We start from the raw sequence: 19,616 nt of genomic DNA, 5'->3' as shown, positions 1-19,616 counted from the left end.
GCAGTTGCACGTGTCATGTTCTTGCCGCAGATGAGAAACGCCAATGATCTTTACTACTTTCTTCTTCTATTCTCATTCTTTTCATTTTTTTATCTCAATTTTTCGTTTTTCACAAACTATAGTATTATTGAGATAAATTATTAATATTAACAAAATAAAAATCGTACTCTCTTCAAAATGTAGAGGTATTAAAAATTGCTGTCAATACCGTAAAACTGTATTTCCCTTACTTTTCGTTTGATTAATTAATTTCTAATATGACAAGACGGAGAAGTGAAAGGAAAAAAAGTGTGAAATTCACTTATTATTGTTATCAAATCATCAATATGGCCATCTAATCATGTTATGTGCATGATAGCTCTCACAAACAAGCGGAACCATGCCTTTAAATTTCACCCCACCTCACAATGTTACTAGATATGGTCACAATTATTTTAAACCAACGATAGCAGTTTTATTACTTATTAAAAACGATATAAACATCATCAATGGTACCAGATAAAGTTACATTTAACTAGTTACCTCATAATTAATGATAAATTTGATCATGGACAAAAAGATCAATGCCTATGACGCGTCAATCTTGTACAGAAAAACAATCAAGTATATCATATGAACATCGAGTGGCATTCTTCCCACATTGCAGACTTTTAGATGGACAATGAAACTATTTACATTGTACAGTCATTCTTTATATTCAAGCACTATTGACGGATGGGAGAAAATCGAACTTTGAACCTCAGGTATTGCGTGCTCTTCACCAATACGGCTACAAGTCCCTCTTTAAAAGCCCAAGGGCCCAGCACCTGAATCATCAGACGTTTGAATTAGTTTCTTGTCACTTCAACAGCCACATTACATCAATGAGAAGCAGGAAAACCATAGAAACCAAAAACCCTTCTTTGGAAAGGCAAGGAACTACCTGTGGTTGGCATGGGCATTGGTGGTGCTGCCCTTCTTCTTCTTCTTGGGATACTAGCCAGGTCTGGTGGTGGTGGTGGAGGCATTCTTGGGATATCCGGCAGTTTTGGCGGCATTCCTTTTGGGATGGGCTGTGTTTCCTTAATTTCGACAACAACAGCATCCGAAGTCAGAAAAGTTTTGGCCACTGATGCTGCATTCTCCAAACAACATCTAACTACCTGTCCAAAAATAAGGAACCGTTTTCATGTTGAATAACCCTTTAAAATGCCGCAGGATTGTAGCTTAGTTATGTCATGAAGTGTAGAAATTTTGTTCCAAAGTCATTGAGTGTTACAAAACCTTTGACGGATCCATGATCCCGGCTTTCATTAGGTCCTCATAGCAGTCTTTCGCAGCATTGTATCCGTACCCCATGTCATCGTTAGACAGAACCTGCAAAATTCAACAAGTCTCAGTAGAACAGTTTGATTCAAGATATCCAGCCATAAGGCATGACAAATGCACAAAATCTAAAATTACGTTTTAAGAAGAAAATGCATTTAACATGCAGAGACCTTCTCTACTACAACAGTTCCATTTGCACCTGCATTTTTAGCTATCAGTTTTACAGGATAACTTAGAGCTCTCTTGAAGATCTCCGCTCCAATCTGCGCAAACACAGATAAACGACCACTATGAAAACTTAGTAAAAACAGGTTGAACAGCATGAATTGAGCACGAAATGATTAAAAATGGAGTGGCAGGGAGGTACCTTCTGTTCTTCATTATCCAAAAGTTCTTTAATAGTATCCACCTTTTTAGAGAGCCTCAGAAGGCTACAGCCACCGCCGACTACCACACCTTCCTCAATAGCTGCCTATATTGTGATCCAGTTAGAAAACAACCATTATCGACTGGCATTCAACTTCTTACGAAAATAAGAACAGTGGGAAACTACCTTGGTTGCATTCAAAGCATCTTCAATTCTAAGTTGCTTATCTTTCAACTCAATTTGTGTTTGTGCTCCTACCTATGAATCAATTATCAGAACCAATATGTCATCTTGAAAGAAAGTCAGGCTCCCGGCATTCAGATTAAAGACGTCTAAGTGCATTAAGCTTTTCATTACCTGCAGAATAGCAATTCCCCCTGATAATCTTGCTATTCTTTCATTTAATATTTTCTTTTGAAATTCTTCTTCAGTATTCTGAAAAAAAGAAAAAATTTAGTTGTGTTGTATTTGACAGAGGAAATAACGATGTGTCGAGTTCCTTCTACACTTCAGCAATAAAGAAGAGTGCCAAGAGATGTCGGATGTACCTCAACAAGCTTTTGTATCTGTGAAACTCTCTTTTCTACAGCCTCCCGGGTGCTGCCATCGGTAACTATCAATGTAGAATCCTTTGTTATCACAACCTTAGTAGCAGTGCCCAAAACCTCCTTCCCAACATCATATAGGACAATGCCCATCTCATCTCTCACGACCGTTGCTGCAAAATACATGCAATGTGAAGAACTGTGCCGGAGCTCATTTAATATCTGAGTTTCGATGTTTAACCTACTACCTCCAGTCAAAATGGCAATGTCGTCTAAGTAATGGCTTTTGCGCTCGCCAAAGGCAGGAGCCTTAATAGCAGCTGCCTTCAGTGCACCCCTGAGTTTGTTTCTGATCACTGGAGTCAGAGCTTCCTGCTCAATGCCCTCTGCAACTATCACGACAGGATACTTTTCTTGTACTGCATTGTCCAATACTTTGAACAGCTCCTCTGGGTGTGTAATTTTCTTGTCAACCAAAAGTAACTGCAAACAAAGAATTTATGACGTCTAATTACTTCATCGGAGAGCATTGCAGTCCATAAGTAACGTGAACTTCTTACCTTACAGTCCTGAAACTCCACTATCATTTTTTTCCGGTCAGTGACAAAATAAGGCGATAAGTATCCACGATCGAACTGCATTCCTTCCACAATTTGTAGGTCGTTCTCTGTACTTTTCCCTGATTCAATGGTAACCACACCCTTCTTTCCTACTTGACGAAGAGCGTCATAAATCATTTTCCCAACTGTATAATCATTGCCTGCACTAACTGCAGCAACATCTGCTAGCTCGTGATCTTCAATCTGCATAGCAATATATGTAGGATGGTAACTGAATTAACTAAAAAATATTTCTTCAAATGTTTTTGTACAGCCTAATACAATGTCTTCATTTTCGCTATACTTTTTTCATGATTTTGAATAATGCTTGGATCGATAGGGTTTTCAATCTTTCAATTAGAAGAGGGAAAACAAATCTGGTTACCTCTCTGGACATCAATTTGAGTTCTGAAACGAGGGCCACAGCGGTTTTTTCAATCCCACGAGCAATTTGAATGGGATTCATGCCAGCTGCAGTAACCTAGAAGAGAGTTTATGTACAATACAAAAACGTTGCCAAGGTTTAATTGAATGCCGACTTGCATTCCATTAAACAACATGTTTAATAGCGGTATTAAACATAGTATTTGGATACGATGCAGCTTAGCTCAGTTGTCACAGACATCTAAGAACAACCTAGCCTTTCTATAACAATGTAGGATCCTTAACCATCACAATAAGTACTTTCTTTCTTCTAGTCCAAGAAACAAAGCAATGGATGGCATCAGATTCATACCTTCACACCTTCAGTAATTAAACCATGAGCAAGAACTACAGCTGTAGTGGAACCGTCTCCTGCGAGGTCATTTGTTTTCGCGCCGGCTTGCCTCACCAGTTTAACACCAACATTCTCCACAGCGTCCTCCAACTCAATCTTAAGAAAGAACGGAAAATGAAGCCAGTTAAGAAAAGAGATACATACCTTCGCACTCGTATTAGTAACTACGAAAAACTTAACAACGTATTCATTGTGCAGCAACAATTTCTATTCAGACTGTAGCTGTAAATGCAGGTGTAGTGAACCAGGAGCAAAATGTAAAGACAATGGAATTCAGATAAATCCGTGATTGATAAGCAGCTGATGAGGGAAATCATAATTTTGATGAAAGCTACTGTACATTTTGGTTCACTAACAAGAAAGCTCCTTTCTTGATGCAAATACTTGTGTTAAGTCTGATTAACTTTGATTACCAAGTGATTAGTCTCTAAAACCAACAAATGGCTAATGATAAAGCAAGGGATGACAAATGTGTGGGTTGTGCGTGCAATACCTGTTTGAGTACAGTTTCACCATCATTGACAATCTTGGGAGGTCCATATTTATTCTGCAGCACCACATTCCTTCCCTTTGGACCCAATGTCACTCCAACAAGCTCTGCCACCATGTCCACCCCTGCCTGCCACCACCACCACCAATTCAACCATTAAAATAACCCACTTCATATCAACCCAAACAAAGCCCCAATTCCGGAGAGAAATTACCTACGCTGTGTCGGTATCCCAAGCCAATTACGCACACTCACACTAGAAAGTTAAGATTTAAGACGCATGGTATGGCTTGAGAAACCGCTACAGTGACATTCTAGGTGTAGGTAAGTTTCCATCCGAAATTGGGGCACCAATTGAAGAGCGTTGTGACAGGTACCAGAAGCTTCTTTGTAGCTGAACCATCATGGTTAAAGATGAGGTCTTTGGGTATGCCTTTTGAGTTGGCAGCAGAAGGTGGAGAGAGCCTTTTGGGCAGTTTCTGAATGTTGGTGAAGGAAAAAGCAGAGATGGGAGTTGGAGAAAATGCCATGGTTCCCCAATTGAGCCTGGAATTACGAAAATATCATTAGAGTTTGGAATTTTGGAGATAACTTTCAACAGAGAGTTGATGAAGTTTTTGTTTGGAGGATAAGAGAAGACTAGAGAATAATTCTAACGGGAAAAATATGAGGAGGACAAAAAAAAAAACAAACTTAGAACTTATTGGGCTAGACTCAGTCGGCCCACAGTCAAGGTAAGCCCAAGCCCAGTGAGCCCACTCCCAACCCATTTCAACTCGTATCATGTTTTTCTTGTACAAATGATATTCGGAAATGAGAAATTCAAAAACAGAATTTTGGGTGTGGTAGGAGCTGTTAACGCAGGATCCTTTTAGACCTTAAAATGGTATATGGTTGTAAGTTGGACTCATTATGAGTCCGCGAGAGGAATAAAAGATCAAGGCCTTGCGCCTATGAGCCACCCCAATGGAATTAGATGACAGAGGACCATCATAAGGACAGAATAACAATTGCTAAAAGTGACCACTTGCTAGTTTGGATCAATTATTGACAAAGAAGACGAGCGCTTAACCAGAAAGTACTTTCAACCACTCAAGCAAGTTGGCAAAATTGACAATTTTACGACACAAAGTCCTAGAGACAAGCCTACTCAGATGTTGACTCTAAGCCACGCTTTGGCCATCAACAAAAGCAGAAGTATATGAAGGGTTGTTAGACCTAGTGCTCGGTAAAGTTCTTTCTCGGTCGCTCAGGGCCAAGCGAAATGCTCAATATGTGTTTGCTAGCGGTCCCTAAACAAATGTCATTTTATCTCCACATGTCCCTAAACAAATGTCACTTCATTTAATGCTAGGGTGGTGGAGTACTTGAGAGACAAGACATTTTGGGCTCACAGGGTCAAGTAACCCTTATAGATGGCTAGACACACAAAAGAAGAGAAATATTACACTGTTGTATTGCGCGTTTGTAATCACACATCAAATATATACATATCACTACAGTAAACGTAATATAGTTTTGAAAGTGAACCACTTAAACTTCATTATTTATCAATTTATCAATAGCTGATTAAACTAGTATTTGTTGACATTCCACTATTGAACGTTAACGTAAACAGACACTCTGAACAATTTGAATTATAAGCTTCATTCCCGAACTCATGTCATGTCAATTTGAATAAATGAAAAACAAAAATATCACTTGATTAAATTACTGATTGGTGGGTGAAAAGAATCAAATCCAAATAAGGGAGTTGTCAGGTCAAAGCCATACAGTACACAGTCAACGGGCCTCGATTGCATAATCTGTCTAAACAAGTAACAAAATGACGCACCATCTTTTATCTTTTTTAATTTTAATCATGATTTTGAAATGGGAATCATGTTTCCCGAAGAAGCTCTCTTATTTATGTCTTTTGAATGCTTCATATAAGATACATCCACCATGTTTTTGCTAATAATAGTTTTCCATCAGTTTAGTCCTGCAATGTTCGCGGTAAGAAATTGCAAAATTAATATTAATTTTTTTAATATAAACCATGTTTATAATCTAAATTACACTAAGGAAAGAGAAAGTGTTCGAATTCTAAAAGAAATGGGATGGAGAAGAATGCTTTACTCATTAGGGTTATCTACCAATTGCTAAATAAAACCCTTAATCACTTTAAGGAAAATACTTGCATCCAGCTTAATATTCATGGACGTAGTGGATGCAAGTACTGATCATTTCTTATTTATTAAAAACATGACAATTAAGCGGGAGAAATGATAACCACCCGTAATTTTTTTCTTATACACATTTATTAATTAAGTTTACATCCCTTTTTTTGCTATTTCATTGATTAAAACTTTACTTTTAAAATTTTTTTTTTATCAAGGTTCCTAGGTATTAATAAACATAATTAATTATTTCAATAATAAAATATTTGTTATTTCTAATTATATTCATTTAGTGTTAGAAATGTTACATTTGATATATTTATATTCTAAAATTTTTATCATATATTTTTATTTTTATTTTGTACCTATTTTTAATTTGCAACCTTTTTTTTTATATGTGTATCAGTTTTCTTTTCACTTTTAATTTGTACCCATATATTAAATTCTTTTTGTGCCCATATTTTTTAAGTTTTATTTGTATTTGTACCCATATTTTTTTATTTATTTGTACCCATTTTTAATTTTACTAAATGTACCCATACTAATTATATGTCTTTATTTTATGTTTTAAAATATATCAATAGTTATTTTTTAAAATATGTTAATAATTATGTGGGTACATTATTTTCTTTGCTATAATTTTGTGAAGAACAATATTATTCTATTATTTATTTTGAAGTATTTATTATATTTTAAAATATTATTTGAATTTGTTTAAATTTCATAATTTGTGGGACATTAAACACATAAATGCATGAGTTAAATATCTTAAATAATGTTAAGGATCCCGATCAAAATATTTAAACAAATAAGGTTTCTGTCTAACAATTAAGTTGATTAGAGACCAAAACCAAAATGATCCTTTTCTAATATTAGATTGAATTAATTAAACGAAAACAACAAACAAAATTGAATTAAAGTGTGTAGACAAAATGTGTGTGATTATAATTTCTTTTAATCGGAACTAAATAAATATTGTACACTAAAATAATATTTGGCCCCAAGGGGACAAAACTAGTGAGTAGTGAAGGAAATCACAAATTTGTATTTGCTTGGTCTGGGATCGATAGATTACAAACGTGGTCGACAGTTTTGTGACGTCCCTCCCGATAATCACATTATATATTACTAATTATGTTTTGAAGAACACCATTATCCGTATGATTATTAAATTACCAGCTCTGGTAATGTGGAAAGGCTCACTCATCACTGCACGCTGCTTAGGGACTTGTGGGGGTTTAGGCAGTAATCTTTGACCATTAGGATAATCACATTAGGTACAGGATTAAGCTCCAAGGGTTTAGTTTATGAATTAGGTGTCATGTAATGTAACTAATTCACTAATGTTATTGAACCCATATATATTTACTAATAATATATTTTAATTTGAAATCCATTATTCATCAAGATATTTATTATATCATGTGAATTAGTAAAATCATGTGACGATATGCTATTTTTACGAGATAAATTTTGATCAGAAATTTAATCACTTCATTCTAAAGACATCTCAACAAAATATGAGACTCTATCTCGGATTACTAATTTCAATGGTTTTCAAGTTAGACAACCTTATCAAAGCTTCTCTGTCTAGTTGTGTATAATGATTATTTGAAGGAGGTGACCAAGATGTCCCCAACATGAACAGGTGTCCATCACATGCATGCCAAGGCATGTGACTTGATCTTACACAAGTACACTTGCAGCTGCATGGTAAACAGTACAGCTAGCTCCCCGTCACCCAAACAAACTCACACTAAACAAATCAGATGGAGATAAAAAAAGAAGAAACGCTTTTCAATGATGTCTTTAAATGGTGATTTTTCCAAGGAGGAAGAAGAAATTAAAGAGGCTCAGTATTGACCTGTACTAATTGGTAACGGCAACGTCTTGACTTTCTGCACTCTGATACAGTAGGCAGGCAGGCAGCAGTGCACAATAATATCTCGTTCATGGCAGCAGCTCACAAAATCATCACTCCATCATTGCCCCTTTACTCTATGAAAATTTGAAAGTCAAAACCCAATTTAAATTTCTAGGGTTCGGTTGTTCTCCATAAATACTTACATATAAAGGAGGAAGCTTTTTTATTAACCTGTGCTGAAATTGTGAAGCTTTTGCGACCAAAACAATGGCGAATGCCCAGATTTTGTTCTTCCTTTTGGCCTTTTCTCTATTGTATATTTCAAGAGCAGAAGCCAGAGAAATCCCAGCTGCCTCCACGTTGCCTGTATCTGGTCGAAATGAATCATTATCATCTTCTGCTGGTGCTTCTCCTTCTTATATGGCCATCAGATCTTCATCACTTGTAAGTTAAGGATAGTGATTTACACATTTTCATTTTCTCCTTCTGCACTCTTTTCTTTCTTTCCATCTCTCGATTCTCCTTTGATTCAACAAAAAAGATGGAAAAAAAATAGTGTAGAGGAGAAAATGAGATAGAAGAAATCACTTCCCTAAGTTAATTACCCTTTTACTCTTTTTTTTCTCTCATGTTAATCTTAATCCTGGTGCATGTTGATTTCAATTAATTAAAATTTATGTTTTTGTTTTAATTTGTAGGAGGAAGGAAGCCTGGATGGTGAGGCTGATTGTAAGGGATTAAACAGTGAAGAGTGTTTGATGAGAAGGTCCATGGTTGCTCACACAGACTATATCTACACACAAGACATAAGTCCTACTGGACCATGATTTCATCCATCTGTTTTCCCTAGCTACTCTGTTAATTTAGTAAATTTTGCTACATCATGTAATCAAGTAAATTATAGGTTTTGTGTTTTGAGCTGATCAAATATGTTCTCACATTTCAATTAATGGCGACTTCAAGCTTGTTCAATTTAAAAACCAAATGAAATGACCGTTTGTGTTTGCCAAAGGGCCTTGTTAAAGAATGGGCTCTTTTCACTTGACACCACTAAACAGGCCTCTCGCTCAACTGTAGCTTAGATGGGATCCATATTGATAGCATATCAGCAATGTTATTAACAACATATCAATTATGTATATGTATGTGTTGTTAATGTTGTGATCGATATGTTATTGATATGAATCTCACTCCAACTATATACAATTGAGCGGGATCTTGTTAAAGAGCCAAAGAAGCAGCTTCTAACAGTCGTTAAAAAGAATAGGTGTCAATGGAAGAACTACTTGTGTTAATTCTAGTATGGATGAAATTTATAGTTCAGGTGGTTAAGAAAATTTATTCCAGTCCCAATATCCTAGGTCTTGAATTCGAATATATTGCTTGCATAAAAGAAGGGCTCAATTTGAGAAATACTTTTAAATGATTTAAAGCATTTTTAGAGAAATATTTTTGGTTTTCAAGTGTTTATTCCACTAATATTGCACTTTAGTACCATAAAGATTGGTTCAAAAAATATTTTTCACCAAAAAACGCTTTCGGTCATCTAAAAATACTTGGCAAATGAGCCCTAAGTTATTACCAAAGAAAAAGTACTAAAGTGCAATATTAGTGGAGTAAATACACTTGGTTTTGTTTGGAACCGAAATTAGATAAAACCTCCCAAAAAAGGTGTTTAAACTAAGGTCATGCAATGCAGCTGGTCCAAATATGGTTAAACATCTGCCATAAATATAAGGATGACAATACTGATAACATATTCAACTTAAGTACTTGTTTGCATGTACAGATTAGGATAAGTTTGATTACATATGTAAGTGGAGTTCATTCCTCCTTTTTAAACAAAGCAATTTCTACACTAATAATCCTAAGTGCTCATGCAAAAATCACATTTAATAAATTGTTAGTGCTCTTGTTTTCTTGGCTATCACCTATTTATCTTTTTATTTGAGCAATATCTTAATCTGACAGATATTACGAAAGAAGAGATTCAAATTTAAGTGTAGAGAAGAAACAAACTGTTTTAGCCAATTTGATTACATCTAAGTCTGCAACTAATACCTTTTTTTAGGATAAATATATAAATAATCATGATTATTAGTTATTAGCTATAACTTATCATCATCCTAATTGTTTTATTTTATATGTAATGAAGCCTAACTTTAGGAGGGGAAAATATCATTTTTATCATTTGTGTACATGCATGTCTCTCATCAATGGGGTTTTCTCACTAATGTTAAACTCAAAGGTTTTAACTTTTTGATGTAGCTGTAGCACTGGAGACTGGCTGGACTCCATTTGTCGAGGGATTTTTCAGTGTATTAGGAATACGGTCCAGTATATTAAGTGTCATAATACAAGTGATTCGATACTTGAAAAAAAATATTCCAACGTCTTATATCATGACATTTAGTATATTGGATTCTGTTACTAGCACTTTGAAAAATTTATTCGATTTGTCAACCTTAATTATTATCTCTGCACTTGATCTTTGGTTTTATCTCACTGTTTCTTCTACTCACTTCCATAGTTCCATATCTATGTGTGAAGGTCAAAAATCTCCACAGCAGATATTTGACAGAATGACCCATCCAAAAGATGACCACAAGAGGGGGTCTCTGCCGTTTCTTTCATCCATAAGAAAAGATGGTCCAACTCCTAGTAGGAATATGAGGTAGCCCTGTTGACGTTTAAGTTAGGGTTTTGTGGAGAGATTTGGTTTGACATATTTTTGTAGTCTTAATTGTGATTTATAAAAATTATATGATGAAAACATTGTCAAAGTCATCCAAAAATATAGACAAACGGAAGATTCTTAGATGTCACTAGTTGTATATATAAACTTATTTGTTTTCTTCTGCATCATCACGTGACATATTATTGTATACAACTGATACAAATGACGTTGAGCGAGACTAAGATGTAGGTCAAGTTGCTTATTAATACTAGGATTTGCATCATGACTAAATATATATGTATGGGTGCTTATTTTCTGACGATATCATGGAAATGTGATCACACATACTTTGAAGGGAGGGGCCTGGCTAGAATGTGAGGCATAACTTATGGTGGGACTTGGTAATGCTGCATTATATATGACAAATGCATGTGTGTGTGCTTCCAACAGTTCCAGAAGAAAAAGGTAAATCTACTCTTGAAGCAACCCCTGAAGCGTCGGTGTAATGTTAGGTATACCAATTTTTCAGATTAAAATTGTAAATTATGTGACGTGTCATCAATAAGAAATAAACACACGTTAATCAACATTTAGTAATAATCCAATTATCAATAATCACGTCATATTCACCAATTAAAAATAAACATATTATTCAACACTTAAGTAATAATCCAATCATCAACAATCATATTATATAGGTACAAAATATGATTTAAATAGATAATTTATCCACTGTTACCCTCCGCGTCGGCTTTCTTGGTAGGACCTTCGAATTCGTTCACGAAAGCAAAGATGGAAGCTTGGTTTGGCTGAAAAAAGCCAGACAACAGAGATAGGTCACAATAAAAAGTTAAAAACAAAAACATTACTGAGAGGGGTGTAATTTTGCTAGCTAGTGGATAGACCTTTTCAAATGTTTAGTTTTCGCATAGTAGTCATGCATTTTTGTATGATGAGCCACCACTTGCACCACCACCACCTCCACCACCTCCACCATTTCTTGTCTTTCTCCTGTTCCCGCTGCTAGTCTCCGACTCACTCAGATTGTTCCCACAAAGTTACTGACTGTTCTGCCCGAATTGATCCTTGTACGCTTTTTTTCCCGAGTTTAGTACATTGGATAGTATCTATTTTTCGCTTATAGTGGTGATGGGAGATTTTCAATTTTGTAGATTAGTAAGGACCAACTAGTAACCCTTTTGTTCTGATCTTTCTAAATCTGCAATGTCTTGTGTATTTCATTTTTCATGTGGTTGGTGGGGTTCTCAGTTGTCAAACTAGGAAAAAAAAAAAAAAAAAAACTAATGAAAAGTGTTAGAAAATTTTGAATTTTAACGATAAGAACAAAATAAAGGATAAAGTGAATAGTACTAGAATTGACTTTTTGTGTAAAAATATGGTTTTTCATTAAAGTGAACAGTACCAGGAGCTTTTCGTTAAAATATCAAAAAAAAAAAAAAATAAAGTGATGATATGAATGATTCAGTGTTTGATAATTCTTTGATGGATTTAACTTCACTGTTGAAAGAATCAGCAACCCCTCATGTTGAGAGCTTATTACAGCATAACATTTGTCCAAATTGTGATAAAAAAATCACAACTTAGACACATGTCCAGCCGTGATTGGCTCTCAGCAGAAGGGGCTGTTGATTCTTCAGCAACCAACTTCTTTGGTGGGCTACAAAGAAAAATCATTTCAATAATTATGACCTGCAAGTACGTTTTACAGATGTGTACGCGGCGAGAAGCGCAAACTCTTGCTTGTAACCAGCGATATATAATACATCCTCTTCTCTCTATCTCTCTCGTCAAGTTCGCGTGCATCGACTTTAATACGATAAAGACTCTCTATTAGCCAAGTTGAGATAGGATGGTGGCAAAGTGCTTTGAAGGATAAAAAACACTGAAAGCATTTAGAGTAAACAAAAGGACATAAAGTAGGCTAAGTTACAATGGCAGGAGAACAGTGATCCTCATCTATCTTAATGGAGCAAATCGGCCGATGCAGCGATGGATTGGTTCGACGACTCGGCTCTGAGATGAGCCGTGTTGCAGGGCACCTCTCCCTCCAGCTCTCTGAAGGTAGAAGCATTTATATTGTAAGGGCTGCCAATCTGCAGGTTTGTGAGCATTTGGCGAAGGTCACAAGCTTCTTCCTTGAGCCTAGCATTCTCCTCCACAACCTGGTCGTGGGACTCCGAAAGGTTGTTCAACCTGTCTATCAGGCTGTGGTTCTCATTCCTCAGCCGGACCACCTGCGACCAGAGCTCGTCGAGGTGCTTCTGTTTCCTCATTCTCGATCTACGGGCTGATTCTCTGTTGGATATCATTCTCCTGTGCTTCCTCTCGTCGATGACTCTGAGATGGTGATGTTCTTCGGCGTCATCAGAGGTACTGGAGTTGTTGCTGAGGCTGGAGGATTGTTGAGTGAAGTCATGGCCTATAGGAGGAGGGATTTGATGGGATAAGTTGTTGAACAAAGTGTTGAAATGGAGGGAGGGAATTTGGTTCTGCGTGAAGGCAAAGTCAGAGGGATTTGGAAGTGGGATTTCAGGTTCAAAGTAGTGGAGTCCTGAAATGATCTCACCTGGAAGCATGGTTCTCAAAGCTCGGAGTTATTTTGCTTAAGGTTTCTTTGGACTTGCAGTTGAAGGGTCTGTGACCTGTGCTTTGGAGGGCAAGGCAGGGGATGACAGCATGAAGAGTGGGAGGGGTTTTATAGAGGGAAGGGAAGTGGGCCAGGTTTAGCAACAAATAAAAGAGCAACACTTTCAGGGGCTTACATAAGCAAGCGTGGACAATTATTGAAACGGGACAGGAAAATGTGTCTAATGTATGTGGAGGAAGAGATATATATGCATCTTAACATGGATCATATTTCACCATGCTTATTGGTGGTGGTATTAGAAGACAATGTTACTGTGAATTAATAATTCGAGCGTAACCGAGGGAGGGAGATTCAAGTAAGCAGTCGGATATATAAAAAGAGAGATTCGAATCAAGATGTTTATGTGTTCAGAAATACTAATGAGATTCTTTCAAAGGGAGAACTTTCTATGAATTCTTTGCCATCTCATAATTTTAGCATAATATTTTATAATATTGTCACATGAATTGATGTTTAATTGTGATCGGTAACAGAAAGTTTATAAAAAAATTCCACTTTAAGAGTCTCCTTAACATTTCTCGTATATGTTTATATACATGAGATTCATGTGCATGAGCATGCGTTTGTAGATTTGGATAATGATTTGGCATCATATATATATATATATATATATATATATATATATGATATTTATTAGAAGAGAAAAAAAGTATATGATGTGGGGGAGTAATAATTATGGCGTGGAATGTTTGGAAGAGGAGGAAAAACCTTTGAGAAATGGGGTTGAAGTCAATTTAATTAGTCACTAACATTTTATGTGATGACGCAATGAAGGTTAGTTTAAAAGGTAAATGACTAAAATTAAACTCAGTTTGTGATGACTAAATTAATTTGTGTGTTTTATTTGTTCAATTTGGATGACTCACTGAGCACTTCAACCTTTGGATTGAAGACCCCATCAACGTGAATTATTACTAAATTATCTAAAATTGTTCGCATCAAATACCTAAATATCCTCCCATCCATTTTCTTTAAATATTAGATTACTATTGAGTTTGTAAGTGAGATGTCTTAAGTTCAATTTTCGTCAAATACGAATTTGAACCACATTATTGCTAGCCCATTGTGAGGCTAATCTCACAATTTCTCTTTTAGTGTAGATAATATCGATTGTTCGAAAAAAAAAAAAAAAAAAAAAAAAAAAAAACCTGGCCAAGAGCACATCTTTTGCAGATTCTTGAGTGAGCTTTGGCAACATAGTACTGAATAGTGCTTGGCTTTTCAACCCTCTTTCCTTTGTTTATGTTATTTTCATGTTATGGCAAACTTTTATGCTCTTGCATAATGATTTTCTTCTCATATCGTATGAAAATGTGACATCTCTGCAGACATAAACACTTTTAATCACTTAAACCAAGCAGGATTATTAACTAAACAAATTTCCATAACCAAAAGCTGGTGCTCTTGGATAAAAGTATAACGAAAAACAGAGTCACATTAATTCTACTTAGGTCAAACTTTTTGTTTCTTAAGCAAGAAGTGCAGACTTTATGGTGATTGGAAGGGAACTAAATGGCACTTAACCAAAGAGGGCACTTGTGCTGTATAGACAACTATTGATATTTTATAATTCATATACACCTGCTGTGAATTTTTGATAGGATACAAAACCACTTATATGATCTAACTTCCACCACATGTTATATATGATTTGAAGGTTCAGTGTTCCTCTTCCAACCAAGTTCACAAGTTCATCATTATTCTTTCATGACGTATCAAGTAATGCCATTTCAAGAGAGGCCAGTACCACGGTTAATACGCCAAATGCTATAAGATATAAGTTTTTTGATACTTAAAAATATATTTTAACAATTTACATTATGATACTTAATGCACCGAGTTGTATTTCTTGACAAATTTATCCTTCCTCACCTACTTGTCAATTTTTTTTATAGAGAAGATGAATGCCAAAAGAAGATTAGATCAATTAAAAAAGTGGTGTTGCCAAATCTCAGAGCCAGACAGCAACTTGCAGACAAATCTTCTGAATGATTTGCATTTAAAAACAGAGTTCAGCTCCCAGTGATCCTATCCTTACCTTTATTAATCACAATTATTTAACTATGCATGGTTTAGGTGCTTCCCCACTACATCAAACTTCCATTCTGCTTCTAAATTCCAAAGCTAATTGGATAAGACCATCAAGTGTGATTAAGGAACGTTCCAATAAAACTATCTGCTAAACGTGAACCTAACCTCGTGTTCTAACTTTTCATTAGGAAGATGGAAATAGCACAATCCATTGTGTGTAGATTCAAAACTTCGTACAATTAGTGGTAATGACATTAGTTTGAAATGCTTTTCAAGATGAGCAATATTTGCTTTTGCATATCTTCATGTGGCCTCACCAAGTTTTTTATCTGACCACCCAATAAGATGTTATATCGCGATTTACTTTCCATCTAATTGAACTTCTACTAACAAACATAATGATACGATGTAATTGAAATATCAAGAACATAAATAATATGTTGATAATCAATAATATGTTTATAGATTTGTTGATATTAAGTAGTCAAACATTATACGTGATCATGCATCACGATCCAAAATTCTTTCGCTAATAAGAAGTGACACTGCGATACCCTAGCAAAAATGTTAATGAACAAAGACAAAAGAATCACCTAGAATGTACCAAATAATTTCCCATAAATAGGCCCTATGTATAGCTCCTATCCATGACCAAACATACTCTTTTTTTTTTTTTATCACAAGTCACAACCTCATGATAAATCAAAATATAAATCCCACAGACAACAAATACAATTTGAAAACTTCGGGTCCTACCCATTAAAAGAAGACAACAAAAGAATAAAGAGAGAAAGCAAAAGACATGATTCACATGAACATTCATCCATGGCTGCTACAATGGTTTTTCTTACTTTTTTTTTTTCCAAAGTTTTTGTGTTTTTGCCTAGTCTATATCTACACATGCAGTAACCAATAGGAGCTATGGTTTTGTCATGGCTGACGGATAGGTATATATAGATAAAATATGCAGACACAGAAGAGAGAGGGAGCACCACAAAAGTGAGCAAAGTGTTGCCTACAGAGAGGGGACTGGATTTAACAGCTGCCTATTTCTGGTGCCAAAAATTACATCATCTGGGAATTTAGAGGGCAACCAAGGTGAAACAATATGATTATTGTGCACAGTGGGGTCTAATTTGTTTATTTTTTTTCTGCAACCTCTCTCGCGTGGGAGAACGGTGGACCAACCCACTAGGGCCACTCTCGGCCATTTGCTTGGCCCGTCAACTCAACAAGCCCGAGCAAAGTATGAAGCCACCAACCCACCTCTCTCTCTCTCTCTCTCTCTCTCTCTCTCGTACGCACACACAAAGCTAATTAACATGGAAGATGATTCTTTCTCCTCCAAATCTCTCTCATTTTTATTTTTCTCTTATTTAAACGGTTATTAAGCTACATCTACATCTTATATTGATTTTTTATAAAAACAAAAAGACAAAAAACAAAATGTGAGAGGAGAGAAGGGAAAAAGATGGAAATAAGAAGATAGAGAATTCTACTCCAATTAATATTGGACTGATCATGGGACATGATGAGAATCCTTTTTGAGGCATTATACCTATGGCATATGTCTTGTTAGTTGTTACCTTCCCTTTTAGTTTCTTCTTGAACTTATGATTCCCAATTAGTTGATTTTTTAAAAGATATAATCTTTAAAAGTTACCTAAAAAGATAAAAAAAATATTCTTCATTGGATCAAATTGCATAATAAGAACGAAATGGAAGAAGATAAAGAACAATACCAATTAAGAAGATTACTAACTTTCCTCAGTTAGAATATAAAATAAAGATCTTAAACTCTACTTCACATTAAGGATAACAGATCGATGTTTCTCTATATATATACTCGTAACATTAAATAGGACTTACCATAAGATGATTGCATGCAGTCCTAATGCAATCCTAAGCACGATTGCATGCAGTTCGATGTTCAACAAAATGCCTTAAAAGGCCGACATAGAGTGGGAAGCCAAGGGAAATTGCACAAGATGATGTACTTGTTTCATCTTGTTTTCGAGAAGAAAAGTTCTTGAATCTGCCACGTGTTGTGTGGAGAGATTTTTCAATGTGCTTGGAGCACGGGCTCATATACATACATTACATGTCGTTATATAATTAGAGGGACATTTGAAAAAAAATTTCCTCCAATTATATAATGACATGTGGTGTACAACCTTGTGTTCCGGGCACATTGAAAAGTCTATACTGTGTGAACCTTTTTCTACTTGGTCCCTTTAAAGAGATTTGCTAATGGGACTTCTTCAAAAGTGTGACTCTTCATAGACTCCCTGTCACCTCATGTTTTTTGCACAATGTTTTATAATGTTAAGACGAGAATTGACGTCAAACTGTGAGATGACAAAAAGTTAATGGAGAGCCCTACTTTTGAGAGAGTCCCTTAACATTCCGCCCCTTATAATAGTGTGGATTCGAGAAGGACATTGTAGATTATTATTATTATTTAATAAAATTGGTATTATTAAGAGAAGGGGAAATGGTTTGAAAATGTTACAATAAATTGGGGAGGAGAAATAATTCGAAACTATTACAATAATTTAAAAGGTGAAAAAGTTTCAAACCTATGGATGCATGAGTACAAACTCAACACCTTATCCACTAAGATTTGAACTAAATTGTAGAAAATTATTACCATGTTTTGTACACTACAATAATTGTTCATAAACTTGAAAAACGAAGACGTTTTGGTCAATATTTTTTTATAGAAAACTTCATTTTAATCTTTGGCAAAGATGACTTTTAGATTAAACCCATGAGTAAGATCAAAATCTAATTTTAGTCCCTTTATACATTAATAACCTCATTTATTAATTATATTTTATTTTATTTATATTTTTCTTCCTAATTTTTAATGTATTAATTTTATTTCATTATAATTTTGTCACATCTCGGCTCGGGCGGGACCACTTCCCGGGACCGACTCCACCATAGCACGATATTGTCCGCTTTGAGCCCCCAGCACACCCTCACGGTTTTGTTTTTGGGAACTCACATGAGAACTTCCCGATGGGTCACCCATCCTAGGAATGCTCTCGCGCGCTACTCGCTTAACTTCGGAGTTCCCATGGAACCCGAAGCCAATGAGCTCCCAAAAGGTCTCGTGCTAGGTAGGGATGAGAATATACATATAAGGATCACTCCTCTGGACAATGTGGGATGTCACAATCAACCCTCCTTAGGGGCCCGACGTCCTCGTCGGCACACCACAAACATGGTTAGGCTCTGATACCAAATTGTCACATCCCCGCCTGGGCAGGACCATTTCCTGGGGCCGACTCCACCGTAGCACGATATTGTCCGCTTTGGGCCCCCAACACATCCTCACGGTTTTGTTTTTGGGAACTCACGCGAGAACTTTCCGATGGGTCACCCATCCTAGGAATGCTCTCACACGCTACTCGTTTAACTTCGGAGTTCCTATGAAATCCGAAGCCAGTGAGCTCCTAAAAGACCTCGTGCTAGGTAGGGATGAGAATATACATATAAGGATCACTCCCCTCTGCGATGTGGGATGTCACAAATTTTCATTTTCATTTCATTGTTGTAAATATTTAGATAAATTAATTTTTGTTATACAATATATTTCGATGTACTTTGTCTTCTTCATTTGTGTGCATTAAATTCATTATAATACATTTTGGTACATACATTTAGGTACACACATTTCCATACATACAGTTCGATACAAACATTTAGGTACATTAATTCAACATAATACATTTTGGTACTAATATTTCAGTGCATACATTTTGGTACACACATTTAGGTACATTAATTTAATATAATACATTTCGGTGCATATATTTCGGTACATACATTTCGATACTAACATTTAAATACATTAATTCAATATAATACATTTCGATATTAACATTTAGATACATTAATTGAGTCTTTTAAGTTTGAAGAATGTTAAATAAAATTAATAAATTAAAAAACTCTTTTTTTGTCAAAAAATAAATTAAATTTTGTATATTAATAATTTAAATATTTAATGGGAGATATTAAATAGAATGCACATTAATTGTTTTGAATTAATGACACATCAAATGATTATAATCACTATGTAATCTAACCTCAGATTTATTTTAAATTTCAATATTCTTATATGA

General features: G+C 35.5%; 2 protein-coding genes across 3 annotated transcripts; both read right to left on the bottom strand.

The window, feature by feature from the left end:
* Nucleotides 1-432: 432 nt before the first annotated feature.
* Nucleotides 433-4,701, bottom strand: LOC137737745 (ruBisCO large subunit-binding protein subunit beta, chloroplastic). Of its 2 annotated transcripts, XM_068477297.1 has the most exons (14): nt 4,465-4,701; nt 4,091-4,216; nt 3,556-3,693; nt 3,205-3,300; nt 2,781-3,023; nt 2,469-2,703; nt 2,224-2,393; nt 2,033-2,110; nt 1,862-1,933; nt 1,676-1,780; nt 1,479-1,571; nt 1,264-1,356; nt 923-1,142; nt 433-806 (listed from the first exon to the last, which is right to left on the bottom strand). In XM_068477297.1, the coding sequence occupies exons 1-14, from the start codon at nt 4,615-4,617 to the stop codon at nt 784-786; spliced, it is 1,845 nt and encodes a 614-aa protein (XP_068333398.1). In that variant the 5' UTR covers nt 4,618-4,701; the 3' UTR covers nt 433-783. The 2 variants fall into 2 exon arrangements, 1 of the variants encoding a protein (XP_068333398.1); XR_011068837.1 differs by lacking the exon at nt 433-806 and having other exon boundaries at nt 1,090-1,142; nt 1,508-1,571.
* Nucleotides 4,702-12,470: 7,769 nt separating this feature from the next.
* On the bottom strand, nt 12,471-13,457 carry LOC137735932 (basic leucine zipper 43-like). Its single transcript, XM_068475285.1, has one exon. The coding sequence runs from the start codon at nt 13,382-13,384 to the stop codon at nt 12,770-12,772; it is 615 nt and encodes a 204-aa protein (XP_068331386.1). The 5' UTR covers nt 13,385-13,457; the 3' UTR covers nt 12,471-12,769.
* Nucleotides 13,458-19,616: the final 6,159 nt, after the last annotated feature.

Source organism: Pyrus communis, chromosome 6 (genome assembly GCF_963583255.1).
Source record: "Pyrus communis chromosome 6, drPyrComm1.1, whole genome shotgun sequence".
Lineage (NCBI taxonomy): Eukaryota > Viridiplantae > Streptophyta > Magnoliopsida > Rosales > Rosaceae > Pyrus > Pyrus communis.
Note: the sequence above shows the minus strand (reverse complement) of the source record. Positions and strands in the feature narration are given on the sequence as shown.

Bases quoted from the DNA above. Each gene is read 5' to 3' on its own strand.
- LOC137735932 (XM_068475285.1), bottom strand. From the start codon at position 13,384: ATGCTTCCAGGTGAGATCATTTCAGGACTCCACTACTTTGAACCTGAA.
- LOC137737745 (XM_068477297.1), bottom strand. From the start codon at position 4,617: ATGGCATTTTCTCCAACTCCCATCTCTGCTTTTTCCTTCACCAACATT. The intron at 1,934-2,032 runs GTAATGAAAAGC...ATTGATTCATAG, and splicing joins GGGGAATTGCTATTCTGCAG to GTAGGAGCACAAACACAAAT. The intron at 1,143-1,263 runs GTTTTGTAACAC...ATTTTTGGACAG, and splicing joins GGATCATGGATCCGTCAAAG to GTAGTTAGATGTTGTTTGGA.